Raw genomic sequence first — 14737 nt, 5'->3', positions numbered from 1 at the left:
ATTAACAAGCGTTTAGGGGGAATACAGGTGATAGGGCGAGCCAGAAGCCAAAGAGCAAGAGAAATCTTGGAGGCATCTCGGATAGCTAGACACGGGCCTGATAAGTGCGTCAGCGACACATCCGTGTATCTTTCCAGAAAAGAGCGTGATTTCCTTTGTAGTAGATAGGAGTCTTGGGGGTGGTGAAACCTGTCACGTGGTCATGAATGTCATTGCGCACGCGCTTAGTTTGTTTCATAAGGGTGGTGTATGTTTCAATAAACCAGTTGTTAGTCTGCGATCGTCCTGTCCACTTCGTTTCTGGTGTCTCGTCCTTAGCGCAGTTAGAAATTTTTTCAATTATGCCTCAGCTTTGACCAGGATATCTTCGAAACCCAAGTCTAGACGGAGTGACAGGCCACATTCACCAACAACTAAGGCGCAGTCACCACTTCTGTAGACGCTCGATAAGCCCGTCAGGTTGCCTTCGTGTACGGTGACACGTCCGAAGGAAAAATGAAGGTCCCTGAGATTCCGTGGCAGCGGTAGCGGGTCAGCTCCTCTAGAAAGCGCCAATGCACGAAGACAGCCGTCGAAAACTCCACGTTCGCGCTCTACCTCAGCGCTGCGAGGCTCCCGCTGCCTTTCTGGTAAAGGACGCGATGGGGTAACTTCTTCATCGCTATCAGCACCACGTGAACCACCGGGGTGCCGCCCACGTATGAGAGCGAGGTAGCTAGCGGCACTGCCGAGGGCCTTTGTCCACGTGCGACTCAGCGTCGACTCTAAAAAAAAAACGAAATGGGTTACTGTGTCATGCATACGTTGGCCTTAATTTCTCGTAATACGTAGTGAACAACCAAACGATGGTCCTGCACAATCTTCACATTAGTGTTTTGAAAAGATTGCAGGCATGAGCACGCTAGGCAAATATTCGCGTTAAATTTTTTACTGGCGAAAATTCACTAGCGAAATTCCCCTCTTAATTTACGAGATAATATTGCCCCGACGCTTTCCCATTCGTTAGCAAACACAGCTAATGAGACGACGGTGGGGTATATTCTAACGCTTTCACTCAATTACCTACAGGTTCCACATGTAGCGCTTCGTTTTTTGTGACTGCTGTGTTTTGACGATGGAGGTGCGGTCACACAAACTTCGATTTAAAGTGTTTGATACTCTGTCGACGCGTACGCACCATATGAGCACAGAGCCAGTATATCTATCTGGATTCCGGTAAATTAGGAAAAGAAAGCAGCAAGTTCTCTACAATTTGTACCACATCCTAAGCAGGTCATGAGCTCTCTCAATGAGCTTTATAAGAGTTAGAGACATGTACAAATACTGTATTTCCTTGTCAAGATACGACAATTTTGAAATGCTGCAATGATTGGTAGAACATTCAAATTTTGCCATTATATATTGAAAAACAATGAAAGAGAAAAGGCAAAACACCTAAAAACATGAGTAATGCAATTTATGTAATTGATGAAAGGTAGAGGACGCACCTTCATTGCGTGGTGACAGAGTGACAAATCTAGAAAGCTCCATATTTCTGCTTCATAATATTCGGGTTCATTTGAATAAGCAACATAGTGATTGCTCACAAAAATTATGTATTTCGCAATGTAGTTTCTTAATGCAATATAAAGTTAAGACATCGTTCATTGAATGTGCTTTACAGACAAGATGTTAATCGCTACAAATGAAGAAGCCATTAATCCACAATCGTGCGAAGTAACCATCTCTGAATTATGTTCTTGTTCAAGAAAACGTTTCAAATAGCTCATTACTCAATGGTCTCAGCACTCAATAGCGTCAATGGTCTGGGCCCTCAAGTTGCATTGTACCCGAGTGAGTCATTGCTCATAAAATTACGAGTATGCATCATATGTGACTAATATGTCTTCATATATCTCAAGCTGTTACATGCTATAGTAGCGTAGATTGCGTGAAAGGTTTTTCTGCGTGCTATTGCTCTATAAAATGCCGCCATTCTTCGGGCATATAAAGAAAATATTATGCTGCTTAGAGCAGAACCCAAATGACGACAGTGCGATCCTATATATATGTAGCTTTTTCGATGCGCTTGAATTAGAGATATTTGATGATAACCAGGGGCGTAGCCAAGGGGGGGGGGGGTTGGGGGGTTCAAACACCCCCCCCCAGAAATTTTTCAGTTTTGCTTGCGTATATATACACGCACACATACAAACGCACGCACGAACATACATAAAGTAGGGTTGAACCCCCCCCCCCCCCCCCGAAAAAAATTTCTGGCTACGCCCCTGGTCATAACAGTCTCTTGCGCCAGTGAACAGCATATATCATTATGATATCATTTTCTACAGGTGTATGGTTCCTGCCGATATTCTAATGCGGTCAACAGCGAAGCTGATAAACATGAATGCCCCTGTGTCAAGGTAATTCCAGCCGCGTTGAATACAAACAGAAGTTGGGGCGAAATCAATACATTTGAAGTGTTTTCTATCACCTTTCTTGATTATTCGCCGTTTCTGTACGGTTATTCGAGTGAAAAGTTACTTAGTATACTTTAAAAGTTGGAGGACGCTTGAGTTTCACCTGAAGAGTAGAACGCTATAGCGTAATAGGGCCCCGTTCGCATGTCTTTTCAATCGGTAGCCTGTGTTCGCTTCTCGGTGGATACCTCATACACTCCAGGAAAGGAATGCCTGTGCGAGTAACATTGGCCGTTCACAGCTATCCTAGAATGCGTACTGCAGATATAATTGCCAAGTGCCCGCTACACCATAATTCGTCCTTTTGGGAAACTACGAAGTACACACTACGTGTCCGTAAGGCAACACGCGAACCTACGCAGCTTCTCACTTTGTTGATCTTGTTGCTGGTGATGATGATTAAAAATATCAATGCGCTTTGTAATGGGTGGGCCTTTAAACCCCTGACTCGTGCGATTCACGTGTCTTGACGCAGGGCACGATTCTTCGCTTCTACGTAATATTACATGCGTTGATGAGACTCCTAGCAGTACATGACGTTCGTGCAGGCTTCTTTTACACAAAAGTGTGTTATGCCTGGGTCCACCAAAACTTCAGTGGCGTATTTCCGTCACAGATATCACGTTCATAAAATGAACGCTAACAGAGGAGAAAGGCAAAAACTAACTCCCCCGCCGGGAATCGAACCTACGACCTCTTGGCCCGCGACGATAAGCGTCCAGCGCTCTACCCGCAAAGCTACAGAGGCACTGCAGAAAGGCCGTCGCCTTTCTGCAGCGACGGCCGGAAAGGCGAAGGAAAGGCGACGGGCGACGGCCTTGGTGGAGCGAGACAGAGACCAGCGGGACGTGGAACGCCTGCGCGCGTTCCTGGCTCAAGCTACGAACCTCTGCCTTCCGTGTTGCTGTAGCGTAGTATAGTAGTGTACGCACGAGCGCAGGCGTAGGTTACCCTATTACTCTGGAGCGCACACCATGTCGTTTCGCTCCTTAATTGACGACGCGTTGAAGAAGTAGATATCGAATGCCAGTGTTTATTGTGTGCTTGTTGATGTCATCTTTGCGCGGGACTTGCGAGACGCTGTGCCCAGGTATATGTTAAAACTTCAGCTACCACACCGGTAAAATCGTAATCATGGGCTCTAGTCGTCGCGATGGAGATGTGCCACTAGGTGTCGACGTGGGTGGATGCACGTCAAACGGTGCTACAGCTGCTTAACACCAATAGACATTGTACAAACTCTCATACATCACTACATTAATAAGCACTACTTCTGTGAAGACACGTTTCACTATCGTGTTATACTGGTTCCTAAGACGGAGGGATCAGCCATGTTTTTTTTTCGAAAATAGTCCAATGCAATGATGTAGCTCTGTGGTATGAACACATGTTTGCCACGAACAAGCCCTGGTTTCAATTCGCACTCGAACCGAAGTTTTTATTGTTTACGTTTCTCCATTCATCTCTATTTCTCGCTCACAACCAATAATGACGATGCGGATGCCGACACCGGAATTTCTGCAAAACGAGCTCTTTAACGCTACCGCTTTAAAATAAATACATGTTGATTTGGTTATGTGCCTCTTGGAACATCATAACTGGCTTAATTTGAAGCTCGCTATCCGCAACGTTTAGGTGTGTTGAGATTATTCGAATCTACCTTAAGGCGGACGCTCACAATTGAGTAATTTTGCCGAGAAGCTTTGCGTGGTTAATAATATTCTTCAAAAACCGCGTGCGTTTAGCGACTGACAATAACATTTTATAATTTATTTGCAATCGGACGATGTCGTCCAACTGCGGACAACGCGAGAGAGGTACCGACAACAAAATAGAACAACACATCAGGTACTACTTGAGCACTTGAAATTTTCGATGATAGAATTTGCAAACACCAGAATATTTGTTTTTCTACTGTCATCAAGCAATCTTAAAAATCATAGGCTCTGTATTACGTCTGTAGGCTTCGAAAGAGTAATTATCCTACCCTCTGCGAAGATGTCTTCTTGCTCGTTGATGGCGGTTGTGACCCGGACCGTTTTAAGTGTCTCAGCAGCGATTCGCCGCAGTTCCTGAGCGAGCAGTTGAGCAACTTTTGCTTCAATGTACGGGCGCAGGTAGTCGATGATGTAGTCGTAGATGAAACCGCTGAAGCTCGCATTGTTCAGCAGCAGCCGTATTCTAGACAGGCGCATTCCGTAGACCTGAAGACGAAGATGGTTTGGTGATGGCCTGGAAAAATAAGCTGCGCAATTTTTTAGTATACTTCATAGTTATATACAGAGTCAGTGAACAGTAACTAGAACATCAGTAGCCAAAGATCTTCAATATCAAGGAAACCATGACGTACTCGAATGCACCAACATGGAGACAACTGGGCCCGCATATAATTTACACATCTTTGACAGCTCATATGATTTCAGAGGCCACTATCCAAATAATAAGGAACTCACAACGTAAACATATGTCCAAGTACGTGTGTTCTATATGCAATCGAAAAGTGAGCATAGAAAAATCCAGGAACGCCTGGTATATCACTAGGTGCCCGAGGCACTCTGGCAGTCTAATAACCCAGCGAATATTCCAGTAAAATAAGTATATTCAGAGACTTGTTATTTTTGAACAACGTTTAAAAGAAACCAGTGTCATAAGAACAATTCAACGCGTCGACGTCCAACCCTTCTCGCCACACTGGTTGATTGAACTTTACAACCCTCATTTTGTTTACTCTTTCCGCTAAAGATTCGCGCTTCATTATTGGCCACACTTACTACTGGGCAGCAATTTTTGTCCGGCTTTTTGTTCGAACGTTCTGCGAATCATCAGGTATTTCTATCACATAATTTCTCGCAATTAAATCTGCTCTTCTTTCCTTTTGCAAACCATGTATAGTGAATGGTTTCAGCTATTGCAGATAGATTGCTCGCAGTTACTTGACACAAAGCATTTCACCTCGCTCTGCATGAAGTACATTCTTTTCACGCCGGTATCCTCTCTTTCTATTATAACATAAACTCCTGCAAGTGGCTTCATCAGTGTTGGCAGCGCTTCTGGAAATATACGAGTACTGAATTTTCATAGGCGTAAATGAACATCTCTCCGTAAAAAAAAAAACTAGAATTATCGCATGATGCGAACATAACCGCGACGGGTGCTTATGTGTTTAAATAATTCTTTATTACGACTCTCCTACACTACTCGCCCGACAAAGAAGCGCTGAGCAATCGAGGATAGACGTGTGACATGAGGTAACAAATAATACCATGACGTATATGTTGGTTTCCATGAAAATATAGCTCGTTCTATTAGTTCGTTTGTTTGATTCAACATTAAGAGCCTGCGGGCGTACATCACGAAAAGTGTAATTGTGATTGTTCACGGCTAAACTGCCAAAACAGAGAGAGAAAAAACCCTCTTGAGCAAAATATAAGACCGTTTAACAAGGCAACAACAATAACAATGGAAGCCACATAAATGTGATAGTTATTCAGGCATAACGACAAATGTGAGCTTATATGGCGCTTTCTACGCGTTATAGTGGACGCTATAGGGAAAATGGAAAACATGTTTAGGAAAGGGGCTGCATTATTTTTTCACGGAAAGCTGTGTGGTAGTTCAGGGCCCAGTCGTTTTAGGGCGCTTCAATGCTGTGTTGTCCGGGGTAGTATGAGACGATAACGCCGCAGTGTGGCTGCCTGCATTGCAATTACAAGACGTTCACTTGACCGGAGAATTTCGGCAATGCATGTAATGGCGCGAGGTGGCAGTAGAAGGCATCTTAGAGATGAAGGCGTGACACAATACCGCGAGATGAGATGGCTAGGGGCATGACGGATCGCATGAACTGGGCGACGCTGCGTCTCTTTGAATACTGGCTGAGGGGTGCTAAAGCGCGCATGCAGTTTTTAATGGCTTTATTGTCATCAGCGAGATAGTCATGTCAGTGATGAAGCAGAGAAGGTGCGTGCAAAGTTTTCGTGAAACCGATGTCTGATAGACTAGTTTCTGTAGGTCTGATGATGCAGATCTTAGGTTTCGCGAGGTGAGGTAGTGTTGGCGACTGGTGCCCCAGAAACGGACGGTGTACGGTGCAAATAAGGACATTAATAACGAATAGGTCTACTTTTCATCGTGAAATCTAAGTAATATGTGGAGCAAATACACTCTATCACGGAGCGTATTCGGGAATCTGACGAAGGGATGCATTTGAAAACAGATACTAGCCACACATTCACAAATTTGGCAATCACATTGCCACTTTACATCAAGAAGGTACAAACGGAAACAAGATTAATCGCCACTGTCGGTTTATTTATAATGGCATAGAACAAAACAGTATAACTGCAGCACGAATGAAAGTAAAAATTGAATTACAGCTGATGAAATACATTACTTGAACATTCATTACGCTAGGTGGACGAGAGCCTGTCATCCTTTGCTTGGGGACTGTGTTGATCCTGGTGTTCAATGTTCGGAGACCGGCGCCTTCGGTATGATTTGATCAGAACGGATGGTTTAAGCTATACCCCCACATTCCATTTGTTCTACAAAATGCCAGCAAAATAGACTTAGCAGCAAGGCAAGTTTGTCGCAAAATATTTAGTGTAAAAAATTTAGTGTGCACGAGCGAGGCAAATGTCTATGTTCTCGTTCACTGACCTTCGTCATTATGCATGTAATTGACGAAATTTCGTTGCACAGGCATGTGCGCTCAGGCTAGCTGTGCTAAAGTGTTACTTCTTGCGCTCATTCTTAGACAAAGAAATCTGATAGTTTGGTTAGCCTTGTTTCTCGAAGAATTCCTTGGAAAAAGTACAAAATACGCTGCATTACGTCCCTTGAACATCTTTGGTAAATGGTAAATGGCAGGAGGAACGACGACGAAGTGTGCCTCTTGCACAGCGTTCTTGGCCAATCCCCCAGTGTGGGTATGAGCCACAGCTCCCAGGTTCTACTCTACTCTACGCTTTGTTTACCGGGTGACAGTTTTTGGTGATTTTTCATGTTCCTCGCGTAGCCATCGGTATTTTATTTGGATACACTGGACGTAGACTGGCCTGCACACCCTCCAGGCATGCCTCCGCCGTCGGAGGGCCCCTCGAGGAAACGGAACAGCGAATTCAGCGATGCCGACAGCGAGTCCACCGAACTGTATTCGGTGAGCAGTGACGATTCTGACGATGAATTCACCCCTGTTTACAGTCGTAAACCAAAACGAAGATCTATGGGTGCTTCACCAGCTTTAACCGCATCTACTGTGAAGCCGAAGGTGGCTTCAACGAACTACACCGTCTTATTTGTGCCTGTTACGCCATCGGACAATCTGAGACACCTGAATCAGCAGACCATCTCGAGGAAACTCGAGTCTCTGGCTCCAAATGAAATCAAGGATGTTCGAGTCAACCCCCGCAAGAATGTCTTGGCCATCGACGTTATACACCAGGCATCTGTGCTTGCTCTGACCAGGGTCACAACTTCGACGGTATCAAGATTCGAGCTCACCTTCCACTTAACAAGGACATGGTGGTAGGTGTCATATACGATGTCGACATCTCCATTCCTTGTGGCGACCTTCCAATGCTCATCAAGGAAGTTAGTGACCATAGCAACATCGTCCAAGTCTCACGTATGGGCAACTCGCGTTGCGTAAAGATTGTCTTCAAAGGTGACATATTGCCATCCCACGTGAAGGTGGGACACTTTCGTCACGTGGTCCGTCCGTTTACACCAAGACCACTCCAGTCCGTAAATGTCAAAAAATGGGTCATGTAAGCGGAGTTTGCAGGAACGTGGCGATTTGCCCCCGCTGTGCAGAGCCACACAATGCAGAATCCTGCCCAGCAACTGCCCTGAAGTGTACCAACTGCCATGGATCACACGAAGCCTCATCAAGGGACTGTCCATTGGTGATAAAGGAATGGAGCGTCATGAAACAGATGGTACGGGACGGCTGAACGCACAAAGAGGCCGCTGATGTGGTGAGAAATAGACAACGGCGCTCGCGTCGGCGACGAAGGTCTAAGACTACTGCTGCCCAATCTGGACGGACAACGGGATCTCCTACTCCAACAGACTGTCAGACTTCTCTCAACCGATAGCTACCACCACTGCCGCCACCACCACCACCCACTGCATCACAATCGGAGAGCCGGAAAGACGCAGAGGCATTGAAAGCGGCGGCGGATGTCGCGTGGCCGTCACTGCCACCACTGCGCACTCATAAAGAGCGATGCAGAATGGCCCGCAATGTACACCATCGTCCACAGATGATTGCCACAGCAAAAACCTACAAGTCCTCGCTGTGTTGAGGTCTCTCATGACCACGATGCGCACTCTCCTCAACGGATTGACAACTCCGTCAGCTCAATGTGCTCTGCAAGTTCTGGATTCCTTGGAGCCAGTCCTCGCAAGCCTTTTTTAACGCGTATACTTTTAGACAACCGCAGAGGAACCATTGTCAAATATTTCTCTGTTGTGACTGTCTCTGTGTGTGTGGTGAACACTGATGTGTGTGCGCGTAGTACTTGTTCTCTCTTTCCTCCTTGCTCTCTCTATTCTTTTTCTCCCCTTCCCCCTCCCCCCGTGTAGGGTAACAAAACGGGTCCAACGTGGTTAACCTCCCTGCCTTTCCTTCGCTTTTGTCTCTCTCTTTGGTAAATGGTACTTGAAAATTGGGCTAAAAGTGTGCTTGTACCTCTAAAATGGGCAGTTTTCCCATCGAAGAGCTTATCCGTTCATTTCAGTGCTTACTTTTTAAACAGATTTTTGAAACAGATTTTCAGTGCTTACTTTTTAAACAGATAAAGAAAGTATAGCACTGCCTCGTATACTATATTATAGCGAGGTGGTGAGAAAGGAAAGTGAGGGGGAGGAAGAGGGAAAGGTAGAGGGGAGAGGTTAAAATCATAACATACCCATGTACAGTATATTATAGCAAGGTGTGGCAATGGAAAGTGAGTGTGATGAGTAGTGATGTGAGTATGAGGAGAAGGGAGAGTAGGAGAGAGAGGAGGAGGGGATAGAGTAAAGCATAGCATAGTCTTGTATAACACAATATAGTGAGGGGGTGGGAAAGGGAAACGGTGGTGAAGACGAGCGATGTGGGGGGAGGAGGAGCGAAATGAGGAGGGGAGAGGGTGTAGCATAGCATAGCCATTTAGAGTATAGTGCTAAATGTAGAGCATAGCGCACGAAACAATGAAGCATGGGCGTCAGTGGAGACAATCGAGCAAATAAACGTTAACTTCCTTGCACTTGTTAATGAGTGAAACTTATGAACATCACGATGCCACATGGTCATCTAACGAAATTTATTTGGCGTTGTGTTTTTTATTGAAGGTATTACAGTCAATTGACTTTGCTTGTGCAAGTACCGTGGAAATAACGCCTAATGCACAGGTTGCCTATGATTTCACATATTTCGACCGAAAACACATGATTATAGTAAACTGCAGCTATTCCACGCCATGATCTTAAGCGAGCTTTCGGAGTACGTTACTTGCATAGTGATTTGGAATATTTTGCGAATATAGCTGAAATGTAGCTGAAATGATGTCTGAAAAAAATATCTCGCGTGGCTTATTCTCTAAACATCGCTCTGCTGTTAATCAGTGAGCTTCACCTATACATCGGCTGTTCACAAAAAAAAAAATACAAATTGTAGGCGACCCACTATTCTTATAGCCAGGGTATTTTTATCGAGTTCGGACAGATTTAGCGCTATGTGCGACCTTTGTAAAAGCCTCCCGGGAATATCAGGCTTTTTTTCCGCCTCCGTTATAGGAAGTCGGAACATATGTAAAAAATAGTGGGTTTGAACAAGTCATGAAGTGATAATTATTTGTAGTTTAAGTAGGCTTGAAGGTATTTGGATCTGGCGTGATAACACGCTGCGATACGGTAACCATTAATCGGAAGTCAGTTGTTTTCTATATAACACCTCTTTGTTACGTGGAAAACTTCCAAGGCTGACTAACGGCCTGCACAAAGCACCACATCCGCGTGATCAAATAAAAATGAAAGACCTGAAATGACTCGAACATTTATTTTATGGAAAGGTAGGATTACACGTGAGAGTGCCTAATTTAGAGGGAACATGTATGTTTCAGAGGAATAGCTGTAGAACGGGCCAAAATGGCCAATATATTGTAGCGCAATTTCTGCCCATACGGAAGGTTAACGCAACTGCCGTGTACAGAAATTTCTATGAGCGATTGAAGAAACCCTACTTACTCTTCAGCGCTGAGTGAAGCCCGAAAGTTGGGCACGTATACGGCTACGCCAAGGCTGTGTCGCAGGAAAGACGAGTTGAATCTGGCTACGCAAGCGACTTCTACGGGTCCTCCTTCGATATGTAAATTAAGCTTGGATCCGTCGTTGTCAGCAGTGATATAGCCATGGCCACTTCTTCTTATGGAGTTCAGTCCCCGAAGTCGGGCGTCAGAAAAGCCTATGCTAAAACCATATTCATCTGCTGCACTATTCGTGAAGTCCGGAAGTTGCACTTCCAGAAATCGGTTCGATAAGAGCAGTTTTCTTATACCCTTGTCGATGAGGGAATCTTGCGGTGGGCAGGATTCTGCAAGAGTAGAATAGTATAAATTTAAAGACGTTATTTAAAAAAAATAAGCCTTTCATTCGTGTCTGCGTAGACACGAGCTAAGACTGTCAGTGCCACCGATGCTCGTGGATTGTTGACATCGTTCTCTCTTGGCATGCTTCTCTCACAATGATGCTATGCAACTCAGTAAGATCCTAATGAAATTTTTCTGTAATTAAAAAGTACTGCTGTGACCGATCATTTCATAGACACACACAACCAATCAAGTTATTAAAAAAATAGTCCATGCTATTTGTTTTCCCAAGAAACATGCGCACACTTACAAGTCATTATTTAATACACCACGTAATTTGCGGAAACGCTCGCGGGCACACGTCTCAGGGTGAAAAATCAAAACAGTGGATCTTCAGCAATATTCTTACAAGAGTGCACTGCGCCTAATAGCTGGGCTAATGCCTTTACGGTTATTTTTACAACCAAGCTGTATATGGCTAAGGCAATCCCATAGTCCGCGAGCGAAAACGCCTCGCCTCCACCAGACAGAGCAAATAAGTGCAAAAACTACAAGAGAAGACGCTTTCGCTCGCATCGAGGCGTCTTTTAGCTGCCACCTGTGTCATTGAAACGACACCCGCTCGAACGCATGGCGTTGCGCGGCCCCGCGTGTGTGCTATGGCAGGAGAGAGGTGAAGTTGCGGTCTCATTTTGAGCTTCGCCGTCGCCACAGGGTGGCCTTGAGTGGTTCGTGCGTCCCAAAAAGAGCAAACTTACGGGAGATGCCGTTGAGAGCAGCGGCAGAAATGCAACCGTCGCGCCGCGCCGCCGATCAAGAGAGGAAGTAATAATAATAATAATAATAATAATAATAATAATAATAATAATAATAATAATAATAATAATAATAATAATAATAATAATAATAATAATAATAATAATAAATTCTTTAATTCCACCAACGCGAGACTGCGGGTAAAAGTCGCTTGAGACACAAGCAACTGGACGAGGCCCGCAGCCACCTCTACAATGCAGGCAGCGATTGCACACATATAGAGTAATAAAAAAAAATCATAAATCACACATGTTACAAATGCAGAGTATTCAAAATTAATATACTACCATATGAAACAGGCACAGAAGTAACAAAAGGTCACTAAATCGATATAGATATAATGCTGTTATTTATCACGTGAGCATGGATTGATGATATGTTTGCGCAGTGCTCGTGCAGAAGTTATTGGCAACTGAATATATAATTTACGAAATGGATTTAAATAGGTTGGCAGTTTGTATGACATTCTCTGCATCAAATAATGTGACCGCGCAGTGACTACCTTCCACTGTATTGTGGAACGAGTGGCATACGAATGTATATTTAGCGTTGGCTTCGGTCCCTACCGGCGGCACGTTGTCTTTTTACCCGCTTTAATTTCTGCGCATTTATGCTCTAATTACAACAATAGAGTTAAAAGACTGAGAGTGACGTCCCTTATACCTTCTTTGGCTTCACTGTCTGCTGGTTTTCACGAAGATTTTGGCTATCATGATTAAATAGCTCATGAAAAAACCTTAAATTTTATTTTACATCCCGTTTGATGCCCGAATAATTTGTATTTATAAACATAAAGCATGCGGATTATATCTGCATAGCACAGTCACAGCGAAATCTGGAAGAGCGGCCTTCCTTTCTAGAGCCCTTTCAAAACTCTCTTGGGGAAACTAATACAAGTACACATGCAAGGTACTTATCACGCCACAAATCATAATTTTTGTGAAGTAGGGAAGCACCGACTATGCAATTCTTCGTAATTCTGCGGATAAGCGTGGTACCCGCTACACACCTGTAAGGCATTATGCGCACTTTGCTTGATGCTGCACGTGGCTGATGGCGACGAATAATTATAGTTTAGCACTTTGTAGTGGGTGGGAAGCTTCAAACTACACACACATTGCGCAATTATGATTGCTTAACGCCTGGTTGTTATTTTACTGGCCTGCCACGCTACGTTACACATGCTAACACGATGCCTTGCCCGACATGACGCCTGTATAGGGTCTTTTTGCAAAGGAGTTTCAAGCACTAGCGTGGTTCTCGATAGTTCACATGGTGTAAAAGGGGAAAGGGGGTGAGGCCGACAACCTCACTAAGATGGGGTACCAGTTTAGTCTAGTGTCTAGGTCGTCATAAATGTCCTTTCGGTGAATAGCCATTCGAATAAAGCGTATGCTTGAAGAAGTCGTGGGTATCATACCGTTCGTGGGTATCAACGTATCATACGGTTCTTCATCGAACGATGTTGGCAAAAGATATCGTATAGTGTGCACTGCACTTAATGCAAAATTAATGCACTGCACCTTGTTAGCCGTCGAGTGTTCCCTTAGTAACGCTTGAGCGCTTATTGTCGCTATGTGATTGTACTTTTGTTTCATTCTATTTATGCCCTTTCATGTGCATTCAAATACTTATTTTAAGAATAATATGAAAAAAGAAGAAACAGAAGAAAAAAGCAGCGTAGTTTTGTGATAGAATACTTGACTGCCACGAAGAGGGCCCGGGTTTTAGTCCCATCCGATCTTGGATATTTTTTACTTCATTTTTTTTTATTTTGCGCGATAGTGGTTACGGACACCGGCGGCAGCGGCGGCTGCGGTACACTACCCCACTGCTGTTGTGATCTGGAAGCTGCTGTCGCTGTAAAATAAGTCTGAATTATGGGATAAGACGTGAGCAAACAGCGCTAAACACAGAAGCACGACAGACACAAACGCTGCACTAACAACCACTGGTTTATTGCTTGGATATACAATATATACGGAATAATTGCGTAGAATTAAAAAACACAGTAACTGCGCAATGGGCAAACAGGGGTAAGAAGTCATCATATCTGGTGCGTCGGCAAAACAGGCTGTCACGTTTGGAGAAGTAAATGATTTCGTAGTTATGTAGATAAATTGATGGAACACTGACGCAAGCATTTCCGTGTGCATGGATATGGTGTGCTTCACTAATCTCTGTGCTTCGCTGATTGTACGATTCCAAAACGGTGCACCGCTCAAGAATTGGCTGACAGCCACATGCTTTGCAGTGTAGGGCTGAATGTCTGGGCATAGATCCGTTAAGCGAGTACGCGTGTTCTCGTAACCGGCCGTGCAAGCATCGGTCGGTTTGGCCGATGTAACAACTTCCGCACGCAAATGGAAACTTGTACACCACAGCTTTCCTACATTCGACAAAGTGCTTTCTGTGCTTTTTCTCACACATATCTTTCTTGCCACATTTGTTGCCTTTCCGGCACTGCGCTGCAAGTGTTTTTTTTTTTGCACTAAATACAACGCGTACACCAATTTTACCAGCAACTTTTTTCAGTCTGTTCGAAACCTCGTGAACAACCTGGAAACCCCCTGTTTAGCGCTGCTTGCTCACGTATTAATGATGTACCAACCAGCCCAGTTAAGCGCACTCCTGCTGAAGTATAGGAATTATATGCTACGTCAAAAAGTGTTCAAACAAAATATTTCTACAGCATCTGTAGTCCTTCAAGATTTGTATGTCCTGGTAAGCCATATCAACAAACAATATAAAAACGAAGGAAAAGAGAGTGGATTGTAAATAATCAGCTTTATTTTAAAAGACAATATATCTGCAGTGCAAGCGTCATCATACCGACCACGCTGGATAGCTTGAATCTTTTAAAGATTCGATGCGTCAGTCCAAAGCATA

At 44.3% G+C, this 14737-nt stretch overlaps 1 protein-coding gene across 1 annotated transcript; it reads right to left on the bottom strand.

Moving 5' to 3' along the window:
* Positions 1 to 339: 339 nt before the first annotated feature.
* On the bottom strand, positions 340 to 13056 carry LOC119385595 (uncharacterized). Its single transcript, XM_049414029.1, has 4 exons — positions 13050 to 13056; positions 10692 to 11037; positions 4447 to 4691; positions 340 to 764 (listed from the first exon to the last, which is right to left on the bottom strand). Exons 1-4 carry the CDS (start codon positions 13054 to 13056, stop codon positions 340 to 342), a joined length of 1023 nt encoding a protein of 340 aa, XP_049269986.1.
* Positions 13057 to 14737: the final 1681 nt, after the last annotated feature.

Source organism: Rhipicephalus sanguineus, chromosome 3 (genome assembly GCF_013339695.2).
Source record: "Rhipicephalus sanguineus isolate Rsan-2018 chromosome 3, BIME_Rsan_1.4, whole genome shotgun sequence".
In the NCBI taxonomy this organism is placed as follows: domain Eukaryota; kingdom Metazoa; phylum Arthropoda; class Arachnida; order Ixodida; family Ixodidae; genus Rhipicephalus; species Rhipicephalus sanguineus.
The sequence above is the reverse complement of the archived record's forward strand: the minus strand, read 5'-3'. Positions and strand labels throughout refer to the sequence as shown.

Bases quoted from the DNA above. Each gene is read 5' to 3' on its own strand.
- LOC119385595 (XM_049414029.1), bottom strand. The intron at 4,692-10,691 runs GTAAGTAGGGTT...TTATTTTTCCAG, and splicing joins GCTTCACTCAGCGCTGAAGA to GCCATCACCAAACCATCTTC. The intron at 765-4,446 runs GTAGGATAATTA...TTTTTTTTTTAG, and splicing joins AGAAGACATCTTCGCAGAGG to AGTCGACGCTGAGTCGCACG.